Source organism: Canis lupus, chromosome X (assembly GCF_003254725.2).
Source record: "Canis lupus dingo isolate Sandy chromosome X, ASM325472v2, whole genome shotgun sequence".
Taxonomy (NCBI): Eukaryota; Metazoa; Chordata; class Mammalia; order Carnivora; family Canidae; genus Canis; species Canis lupus.
In genome coordinates this window covers 121,990,392-122,001,628 of record NC_064281.1, presented here as the reverse complement: position 1 = coordinate 122,001,628, position 11,237 = coordinate 121,990,392, and the positions used below count along the sequence as shown (strand labels likewise).

General features: G+C 58.3%; 1 protein-coding gene across 2 annotated transcripts; it reads right to left on the bottom strand.

The window, feature by feature from the left end:
- Positions 1-384: 384 nt before the first annotated feature.
- ZFP92 (ZFP92 zinc finger protein) lies at positions 385-11,237 on the bottom strand. Of its 2 annotated transcripts, XM_025460650.3 has the most exons (6): positions 10,881-11,237; positions 6,030-6,127; positions 4,489-4,539; positions 4,171-4,297; positions 3,047-3,151; positions 385-2,673 (listed from the first exon to the last, which is right to left on the bottom strand). In XM_025460650.3, exons 3-6 carry the CDS (start codon positions 4,519-4,521, stop codon positions 1,319-1,321), a joined length of 1,620 nt encoding a protein of 539 aa, XP_025316435.1. In that variant the 5' UTR covers positions 4,522-4,539; positions 6,030-6,127; positions 10,881-11,237; the 3' UTR covers positions 385-1,318. The 2 variants fall into 2 exon arrangements, with proteins under 2 accessions (XP_025316435.1, XP_048963186.1); XM_049107229.1 differs by lacking the exons at positions 4,489-4,539; positions 6,030-6,127; positions 10,881-11,237 and adding an exon at positions 3,650-3,796.

Below are 11,237 nucleotides of genomic sequence, written 5' to 3'. Positions count from 1 at the left end.
TCCCGGCGGTGAGGACGGCTGGAAGGAGGTGGCAAGCCGATCAGGACGCTGGGTTGAGAATCCCCGGGGCAGAATCCCTGGGCCCAGCTGGGGGGGGCGGTAGGCAGTGTGGACGGAATAGGGGGAGCCTGTCCGCCGCTCGCCAGCCCCCGCCGCAGCCCGGGAGCCTGAGGTCAATGCCATTTAGAAGGGTGTGCCCTGTCTCCTCAGGGGTCTGCTTCTCCTGCCTGAGTGCACCTCACAGGGTGCGGGGGGGGGGGGGCGCGGGGGGCGGTGATTCTTATTTAAGGAGTGATTCACCAACACTCTCATATGGCAAAAATCTCCATCTTTAACTTACGTTACTCCTGAATGCAAAAATATCCAAAGCAGCCGAACCTGCAATATTATAAAAATGTTCTGTGAAAGGCAGATCGAACGAGAGAGCCGTTACGGGGCCCGCTCTGTGCAAAATCCGAACCCATCCTGTTTCTTTTCCGATCCGACGATCGGCAGCAGCCTCGACGTGGGGGGGGTGGGCGGCTGCTTGAGGGGGAGCAGCTAAGTGTGAAGCTTCAGGCACTGAGGGTGGGAGGAGGGGCAGGGAGGCCGGGGTGGTCATTGCTGGGGGTCTGGGGGGGCAGAAGGCAGCGAGGAGGGTGAGCCTGGGGGGCAGGGGGGCAGCTGGTGCCCTGTCTTACCCGGAGCCCACACTGACGGGAGAGGCCGGAGGGTCCCCCGTCCCCCCGCCCTGGCCCAGGGCTCCGAGAAGAGGGGACCTGGGCGCTGCTTGGCCTCTAGAGGCAGCCGGGGGCGCCCATGGGAGGCAGTGTTCAGGCACAGGGACAGATGCTGTCCTGTTTCTGCCCACGGGGCAACAGGCTCAGAGGGGAGGCGTCACCTCCTGTGGCCTGACAACTGGGCACGAGCAGTCCATGAGTTTACTGGCCCGAGTCCAACCTCAGACCCTTTCGCGATGACTTTGAGGTGATGTCCCAGTCCGGCCACGGCCTGGTTCTAGAAGTCTCTCCAGTCCCCTCCATCTACAGGCTCCTAGAGGATTAAAGTGCTTTCAGTGCTTCTACCTGGAAACACTAACAAGTCTTGGTGTGAGGCGAACGGTCCCACAGGAGGAGACAGACTGCTCCCCCGGAGCCCCAGGCACCCGAGCCCACGGCCGGCTGTCCTCGCACTTGCATGCGTAGCTGCGTGCATCTGCCCAGATGTCCGCTCTGCACGTGTGCCGGCACGCCGGTGCACGCCGCATCGTCACTGAGCACAGGGAGGGGAGCCGGGGGGCCCCGTGTCCTAATCCCAGGCCTGTCCTGGACCGGCGCCGTCACACCGCGCTGGGGGCGGCCGCACATCCCGGGTCTCCCTGGAGTCTCCGAGCCGTGGGGTGCCGCTCAGACGCGGCTCTTCGGAGGGCCAAGGACGCCAGCGCCTTTTTGCCGCCACTCTTCTCCGAGGGCTTCCCTGCACCACGGGTCTTCTGAGGACGGCCCGGCCACGATCTGCCCTCGAAGGCTTTGCCACACTCGCCACCCGTGGCGCCCTGGCCGCCTGCACAGGGCTCCTTGCCCTCCGGGGCGCGCTGCTGTCCGGGCAGCTGGGCGCCGGGGCCACCCTCGCCGCCGGGCGCCAGCCGGTGCTCCCGCCGGTGCTCCAGGAGCACGAAGCCGCTCGGGAACGCCCGCCCACAGTCTCGGCGCCCGTGGGGCCTCTCCTGGCGGTGAGTGGCCTGGTGCTTGAAGAGGTTGGCCCGGCGGCCGAACGTCCGGCCGCACTCGCTGCACTCATAAGGCTTCTCGCCGCTGTGCACGCGCTGGTGCTGACTGAGCCCCGAGCATCCCCGGAAGGCCTTCCCGCACTCCTTGCACGCGAACGGCTTCTCCCCGCTGTGCACGCGCTGGTGGTGGATGAGCTGGGAGACGCCCTTGAAGGCCTTCAGGCACTGGCCGCACGCGTAGGGCTTGGCCCCGCCGTGGGTGCGCTGGTGCTCGATGAGGTTGGAGCTCCGGCCGAAGGCCTTGCCGCACTCGGGGCACGCGTACGGCCGCTCACCGCTGTGCACACGCCGGTGCTCCAGGAGCGCGAAGCGGCGCCGGAAGGGCTTCCCGCACTCGGGGCACGCGAACGGCTTCTCGCCGCTGTGGATGACCTGGTGCTTGATGAGGTTGGAGCTGCGCGTGAACGTCTTCCCGCACTCGGGGCACGCGTACGGCTTCTCGCCGCTGTGGATGCGCCGATGCTCCAGGAGCGCGAAGCTGCGCCCGAAGAGCTTCCCGCACTCGGGGCACGCGTACGGCTTCTCGCTGCTGTGCACCACCCGGTGCTTGATGAGGTTGGAGCTGCGCGTGAACGACCTGCCGCACTGCTGACACAGGTAGCGCCTCTCCGCGGCGGCCGAGCAGCGCGGCCCGAGGACCGGCCCCGGCCCGGCCCCCCGGCCACTGCCCTGCCTCGCCTCTCCTGCCTCGCCCGGGCAGCCGCTCTGGCCTTCGTCCCCGGGGCGGTCACCCCCGCTGCAGCCTGCCTCTGGAGAAGAAGCAGCTTTCCCTCTGTGCCCCGGTGTGTCCCCCGGTGGCCCGGCTCCCTGGCTCTTGTTATTACCGGCTGGAAGGTCGGTCCTTGGGAGTTCCTCTAAGCAATGTTTCGGCTTCGAAATCGATGTCCTGGTCTTGATCCTGTCGTCTAGAAAGACAGAGAATACCCACTAGTGTCACTCGCTCCCTGGAGCTTGATTTAGGGCTCGTTCTCCCTTCTTACTCCCACACCAGAGCCCAGGAGGGATGAATCCGGAGAGGAGGACCGGCGGGAAGGCGCAAGGTGATTGCCCACACACAGGACAGGAAGGCGGGAGAACGTGGGAATGAGCTGGAAGCAGCAGAACTGCGGTGACCCCGCAGGAGGTGCTTCCTTCATCTGGAGCCTCAGCGGGAACTCCCTGTGACGTTTAGGTCTGCCACAAAAGCGAATTGCTCACCCAAAGTGGTGGCACTACCCTCCTCTGACTGCTGCTGTTTGTGAGTGGTGCGGGTGAGGCGGCCCAGGGCCCCACACTCACCTGTCTGTATCCCTGCGGCGGCCGGTGTTCCACACATGTCTGCTCCCCAGGGCCCCTCTCCTTGTTCCAGCCAGGAGACCAGGTGAGGCTTGGAGGACAAAAAGCCTGTCCATGGAAATGAAGCAGATCAGTCACTCTGGAACCCAGCCCAGCCTTAGTATCTTCAGGAACAGAGAACAAAGAACTTTCTAGAGAGGGCCACTGGGAAGGTCCAGAGTAAGGACAGAGCCTCTGTAAGGAAGGAAAGGACTATGAATGTACATGGGCCAGGCGGGCATGGTGGCGGTGAGGGGGGCCAAGAGGATAATGATGTTACCATGTTGTCTGCAGAGAGGACCGGAGGCTCGTGGGAAATGGGGAATGTGAGTGGTGATCCCAAGGGACAAGGGGCTGGAGCAGGGACCCAGAGGGGGCAAGGCCCCATGGGAGTATTAGGAAGCAGACAGAGCTGAGGAACGCCTGTGCCCCAAAAGCCCCGTTTCCACCATTCAACGGAACAGATGTCTCAGTTCCTTAGGCCAAACTCAACCGGCGATTCCAGAACTCCCCTTGAGCCTTGGATCTGCGCAGAGGGTCAGAAAGAACCAAGGGGAAGAAACTAGCCTCCCTCTGTGTGGTGAGATTACAGAGATGAGATCTGTAGGGAAGAGATGCAGCAGGGGAGCGTGCCTAGCTCCTTTCTGGATTTCTCCAGGCTCAACACCAAGTGCCCGTCTTAGCCTCGATACAAGGAAAAGGAGCAGCTCCGCTCTATAACGTGAAATGAATGTACGAGTCAACCTTGAGAAGAATGAGTTAAGTCTACAACAGTGGATATAAATATTCAAGGATAATGTGCACCCATCTTTTGCATAGAAGAGGTGCATGTGACCCCTGAGTTCATATGCAAAGTAAGTTTGATCCCCCCACCCCCACCCCGCGCGCATTTACCACTTGCAAGTCAAAAGCATCTAGCTGCAAACCATTCTACAGACACAGAAGCCAAAAGCTGGGCTGCAGCAGACTACTGCTCCCATGCAAAAATGCATTTATTCTTGGGCCCACAGTCACCAACAAAGCAACTTAAAAATAAATTGAGTTTGGAGACAGAGTAGTGGGACCGGACACGTGTGTCACATCCTTACCCAGTGACTCCAAATGGCCATAGTTCTCCAGCATCACTCTCTTGTATAGGATCCTTTGTCGGAGGTCCAGAAGCTTCCATTCTGTCTTGGTGAAGTACACAGACACGTCTTCAAATGATACCAGCACCTAAAACGAGCCATTGCTATGGCTGAGGGGCATTCGCCCCCATGAGTCCCAGGATAAGAGGGCAGCAATTAAACATGGGGTGGGGGGACCCGAGAACCCAGCATTTAAGGGGGGACCGGGAGTTGCAGGAGCTGCAAGGTGGGGGGACACGTGGAGGCGGCAGATGGAGACAATCAGGGAGCCCCACTCACCTTGGGTCTGGCCTTCAAGAGGATGGCTGCCATCGCAGGGGTGCAGACAAGCTATGGGGGTTGGAAAAGCCCAGTGTGAGATGAGGTGCACCCAACTCCACACGACCTCATCCAAGTCAGGTCCCATTCCCAGCAACTGGGGGACAGGACTTCGCCACATCCTTATGGGAGTCAGTCCAACCAACTGACACTTTCCCAAACCGAGCTTCTGTCCTCGCTCGTCACCTGGGCAGTGGGCCATCAGACAGGGAGTCTTTCTTCCTCTTTTTTGCTTCCTTCTTGCCATGCAGGCAGCACCCCACCCCGACTTTCCAGCCACCCATAGAAGCTCCACTGTCACTACCCCTTTTCCTCTGAGTGCCGGGTTGCTCACAGGAAAACTGTAGCACGCACACACACACACACACACACACACAGCACTCCACCCATAAACAGACTCACTCTCCAGGAAAAGAGAAAGATGAGAATAGCAAGACGCACTTTGGGGGGATCTGCAATAGCTGGAGGGGCGCTCTCGGAAGGGGTGAGCTGAAGGCTGAGAACTGAAGGCTGGGGGCAAGCACAGACAGTAGCAGGTAAGGGCATGGCCCATATCCAGGCCTCAGACAGGCCTGGGCTTAGGGGTCCTGGTGTTGAAACTGGGGGCGGGTGGGGAGTGCAGAGGGCGAAGCCATGTGGCTGCTCTGGGGACAGAATCAGATTTCGCTGGGTCAGTTCTCAATGCTGGAGAACAGTGAGGGCAAAAGGGACTTTGCTCTGAGGATGTTATCCCCACCAACTGGAGACCACAGTGTGGAACTTCCTGGTGGGGAAGCCGAAGAACCAGGTGGTGGCTGGTGGGGCAGTGGGTCCAGGGTGCTTAGGCTGCGTGGGTGACTGCAGCTTATTTCTGCTATAGGAGAGAGGGCGACATTTTTGATACCTGCATTCTGTCATTTGGGATATTATGCTGCTTGAAATTAGCATCTCTAGCAAGGAGAGAGAGGGTATTTTGTGTATGTGTGTGTTAAGGATTAAAAACGACTTTACAGTCGGAGAAGGACAAACATTATATGTTCTCATTCATTTGGGGAATATAAATAATAGTGAAAGGGAATAGAAGGGAAGGGAGAAGAAATGTGTGGGAAATATCAGAAAGGGAGACAGAACGTAAAGACTCCTAACTCTGGGAAACGAACTAGGGGTGGTAGAAGGGGAGGAGGGCGGGGGGTGGGAGTGAATGTGTGACGGGCACTGGGGGTTATTCTGTATGTTAGTAAATTGAACACCAATAAAAAATAAATTAAAAAAAAAACGACTTTAACACAAACAGCAGACTTCCTTAGGGTTGAAGAAACCTTACTGAGAAACAACAAAATGGGAAAGTGTTATTTGGCTCCCTTATGACTTAGGAAATTCAAGACTATATTGGCTTTATCAGGATGAAGCAGGCAAACCAAAAAGGCTGGAAAACACCCTCCACATGATTAGCCACGGATCTTCTAAAATTCTCAGAAAAGTAGTGAAGCAATGCCAGCTTATCTCATTCCAATAAGAGCTACCCTTAGAGTCAGGCCAAGGGCGGACTGTCCTGTGTGGTCGGTGGGCCCAGTGCCCAAGGGCAGGCTGTCTCGCGATGGGTGCAGCTTCCATCAAGTGCCTAGGATGGGAAGGACATACACAAATGAGACTTGAGAAATAAAAACTCCTCCTCCTTCAAAAAAAAAAAAAAAAAAAGAGAGGGCGAGGGGACAGGGTCCCAAGGCACTTAAATTCCTGCAAGGTCCCTCATCACCCAGGATCAGCTGTCAATCAACATTGGCCCAGAATAAGTAAACTCATATATCAGATGAAGAAATTTCTATTAATCAGAGAGGAAGACTCCTTTTGGGTGGGATGCACACTGAGACCACTGGGTGGAAGACCCAGGGAGAGGGGATGGCCACATGATGTCAAAATGTCCTCCCCTGTGCACTGCTGGCCACGCGACAGAAAACCAGCCTGAGGGCTGGACGGAGGCAGCAAGGACCTGCTGTGAGGACGGACGCCACCCCAGGGGAGCGCCCAAGGCTCTTGCCAAAGCTCCACCCAATTCTCACCCAGCCTTGGGACCCCACACCCAGTTCATAGGGAAGAAGGAGCACTTCAACCCGCCCTGTGAGGAAGCAACCAGCACGTCTGTCTTCGGCTCTTGTCTTCGGCTCAGGTCGTGATCCCAGGGTCTTGGGATTGAGTCCCCGCAGGGAGCCTGCTTCTCCCTCTGCCTGTGTCTCTGCCTCTCTCTCTCTCTGGGTCTTTCATGAATAAATAAATAAAATCTTAAAAAAAAACGGCCAGTAGTCAAGTGCACCCTCCTGATGAGACGCTGGCGTGCAGGAAAGGGGAGTCAAAGGCACCGGGGACTCTGACAGGAGACTGCGGGGCGGCTCTCGGAGGACAGCGGGCGGGGGCCCAGTGGTGCTGCTCACAGTGGTGTTGGATGGATAATGGCCCTGGGTCATGGAAGGACATGTCCTTCTGGAAGCACTTAGGGAGAAAGCAGCGTGGGAACTTATTTTAAAATATTAGCCCTTAGAAACGACAAATACCCACCATTTGCTTCGACGTGGATGGACCTGGAGGGTATTATGCTGAGTGAAGTAAGTCAAGCGGAGAAGGACAAACATTATATGGCCTCATTCATTTGGGGAATATAAAAAATAGTGAAAGGGAATAAAGGGGAAAGGAGAGAAAATGAGTGGGAATTATCAGAAAGGGAGACAGAACATGAGAGACTCCTAACTCTGGGAAATGATCAAGGGGTAGTGGAAGGGGAGGTGGGCGGGGGGTGGGGGTGACTGGGTGACGGGCACTGAGGGGGGCACTTGGCGGATGAGCACTGGGTGTTATGCTATATGTTGGCAAATTCAACTCCAATAAAAAAATCTAAAAAAAAAATATTTCAGCAAAAACAAAGGAAAGAGAAAAGGGGGGGAGGGAAGGGGAAACAAAGCGAGGAGCAAACATGAGGCAGGAGGGAGGCCTCTGAGCTGAACAGCTGCGCCCTATTAGGCTCCCCCCCCCCCTCTGTTGGCTTAATGCACTCCCGCTCTGATCAAAAGGGAAAGTGGTCTGCTGCCGCCTCAGGACATCAACACAGCGACCACGTGACTCAGCACTTTCACTCCCAGGTGTATGTTCAAAAGACCTGGAAACAGGTGTTCACACGACACCGTCTGCAGCCAGGCTAACTGCAGCCTAGGACAGCAGCCGGAAGGCGGACACGACCCAAGGCGGTGCACAGACCAGATGTGGTCTGTACACACGACGGAATGTTCTGGCGCCGTGAAGGGGAGTGAGGTGCTGATCCACGCTACAGGGTGGATGAACTTGGGAGCCACCGCGCTCAGCGAGAAAAGCCAGACACGGATACAAAATGCCTCACACAGGATGATTCCACGTATATGAGGAGACCTGATACTTCACAAGAGTTGTCTTGACCTAGTTTTGAGGTCAGGTGCGAAAATTGTCTTTTCTCTGCCCTTTGCGGGCACTTTGCTAAGCCCCCGCCCCAATGATCTCCCTCATTGGGGCGCCTCCCTCTGGGACCACTAAGCACACCCCCCCATCTGGCTCCCACACTCCGGGGCCAGGTACCAGACAAGCAGGGACAGCTCCAGTGCCAGAGCCGGAGGATACCATCCCCACTCTGCACGGGGCTCCTGCAGGAACTACCGACCCCTACCCCAGGTGCCCCCCCACGTGGCCCCACAGGGCAGCTTCCTGTCTCTCGCAGCCCTAAGCAACACAGTTCTGCCTTTCATCACTCCGAATGTCACTGACCTGTGATTTGCCATCAAAAAAATCTTTGAGTCTTATAAAAGGGTGGCCCCTGCGGCACAGGGAAATCCCGAGGGTCAGAGAGCAGATGGGGAGGGCATGGAGACCAATGGCTCCATGGAAGGGGCTTCTCCCTGGGGTGATAAAAAGGTTCTGGAACTAGAAAGAGGTGGTGCTTGCCCAACACCGTGGATGTATTTCATGCCCCTGGATTGTTGGCTCTACAGCCAACAATTTTATGTTCTGTGAAAATCATCTCAAAAATCAAAGGGGGAAGGCGGGACGCCTGGGTGGCTCAGTGGTTGAGCATCTGCCTTCGGCCCAGGGCGTGATCCCACGGTCCTGGGATCCAGTCCCACATCGGGCTCCCTACAGGGAGCCTGCTTCTTCCTCTGTCTGTGTCTCTGCCTCTCTCTGTGTGTCTCTTATGAATTAATAAAATCTTAAAAAAAAAAGATTAAATGGGGAAGGTGTCACTGTCAAGTAATCCTTCTGATGTCCACAGGTTACATATGTTTTGAGAAATAGCACAAACTTCTTTGCCATGACTGTACTGCTAGGTCATGATCCATTTTGGAAAATCCACAAGTCGAAAGGAAGAAGTGTTATCCCTAGCCCCCCGCACCCCCAGCATGCTGGGCTCCCCTCTGAGCCCCCAAGAGAGAAGAGATGCTTGAGCTGTGACCTCCTGAGGGAAACACCATGCACAGGGGGAGCCAACGCTGAAGCTCAACGCCACGAGGCGCACCCAGGCGAGCCAGCCATGCGAAGCGGTCACACCCAAGTGTCCATCCCTGAGACCTAGGCCCCCAAAGGCAGCATACTTTCAAGTCTCGGAAAGAAAGATATGGCAAGCTCTCCTTATGGACCCTAATGCCAAGTAGGAAAGGGGGGACACTCCTGAGCACGCGCATAAGGAAGGACCAGGAAGGTGGGCTGCCTGAGCAAAGGAGAAGCTGAAGGATGATTGCAGGCCATGAAAACTCAGGTCTCCCCGAAACCCGAAACCCGAAACCCGACACTAAGCATACAGGGGAAGGGCCTCAGAGAGCAGTGCCTCAGGCAAGAAGCCAGGAAGGCCCCTCGGCCTGGTGAGCAGGTGCCCGGCATCCTCCAGGGCTGGCGCACCCCAAGGAGGGGAGCGGAGTCCCACCGTGCTCCGTGCTCGAGGCCTGGCCCAGGTGAAGCCGAGTGTGACCCCCGCCCCCGCCCCGGGGAAGGAGACCGGTGCTGCGAAGTGACATGCATCATGGCTCAGGGAAGGGAGAGGCAGCCCGTGGGCTTCGCTGCTGATGCCTCCAGGAGACCACGAGATGGGGCTATTTCCCCAGAAAAAGAAAACAGAAAACAAACAAACAAACAACGTGAAAGGCAGGCAGCACTGCCACCGGCCGATGAGGGAGACAGAACATAGACCCCTAACTCTGGGAAACGAACTAGGGGTGGTGGAAGGGGAGGAGGGCGGGGGTGGGGGTGACTGGGTGACGGGCACTGAGGGGGGCACTTGACGGGATGAGCACTGGGTGTTATTCTGTATGTTGGCAAATTGAACGCCAATAAAAAATAAATTCATTATTAAAAAAATAAACTAGAAAAAAAAAGGAATTGGGGCTGTTTCATCTGCAAGGAGTGACGCAGGGCGGCTGCAGTCAGGCTCCTTCCTTCCTGGTGGAAGTTGCCCTGAGCTCCAGCAATTCAACACCCCAAGTCCCTCCTCCTGGCGCCGGGAGTCTTCCCTGGGGATCACAGCACTTGCTACCCACCTGGTGGAAGGGCCTGGGGCCCCAGGGAGGCCACAGGTCAGCCCAGGGTCTTCAGGGCTGCCCGACCTGGCAAAGCCCCCACCCATGACGATCATCCTTGCTACTGCTGTACCCCTGCCCTGGGGGACGGGGGGGGGGTGGGCAGAGGCCGAAGCGCACATAAAGAGAGCCATCTCCTAATGGGGTTCTGTCCTTCCCTGCTCAGCGGCCTCCCCGGGGTGCCCGCCTGACCCAGAGTAAACCCACCTGGCCCTTCCCCACCTCACCGTCCCCTCCTCCCACCCGCTTGCTCCCTGTGCTCCTGCCACACTGCCCTCTGAGCATTCCCTCCCGAGCACCATGCCACTCATACCTCAGGGCCTTTGCACTGGTTGTTCGTCGGTGTGGAACAGTGTCATCTCCTAGCCACACTACTTAAACTTGTAACCCAACTCCTCCCCAGCCTTCCTCTGCTCTCTTCCCTCCGGGGCACGCACCGCCATGGAACACAGCCTAATTCGGAGTTTACAATGTCTGTGCCCTGCCACTGGCACTGGACCCCCGGTGGGGCGACAGGTCTGCAGCGGCCTGGCCCACCCTGGCTGCCCCGATGATCTGCTGGGCCCGAGGGCTGCAAGAACTAGTTCCCCCGGCTCCGCTCGGCTCACTCCCTCTCCGGCTCTTGAGGGGCTTCCGTCCCACCAACGTTTGGCACCAGCAAGGGGCAGGCCCCTGAGGCGCGGGGACACGTGCGGGACCCTCACGGCCTGTGCCCGCGGAGCGGAGTGCGGGACCTCGCACCGCCAGCCACCCCGCGCTCCCCAGCACCGAGGCGCAAGAACCCACACTTACCCGGTGCCGGTGCTCTCTTCCAGCCCTGGGGGCAGGGGCAAAGCGCGGTCGCAGGAGACGACCTGGGACACACAGAGGCTGCCTTTCCCGGGGCGTCCCCTGGCCCCTCGCCCCTCGCCACCTGCCGGGCCGGCGTGCCGGGCTCCGCAGGCCCCCTCCCCGCCCAGGCTGTCCCCCGCCCCCCGCCCCCCGCAGGCCCGAGACAAGGCTGCCGCCTCCGAGAAGCCCTCCGGGACAACGGCCCCGGGAGACGGCCGGATTCCCTGCCGGGTGTCGTCCCGGCGCCGCTGCGGCGAGGCGCGTTCTGCGGGGCCGTCGTCCGTCCAGCGGACCAGCGCCGAGCGGCCCGGGGCGCGG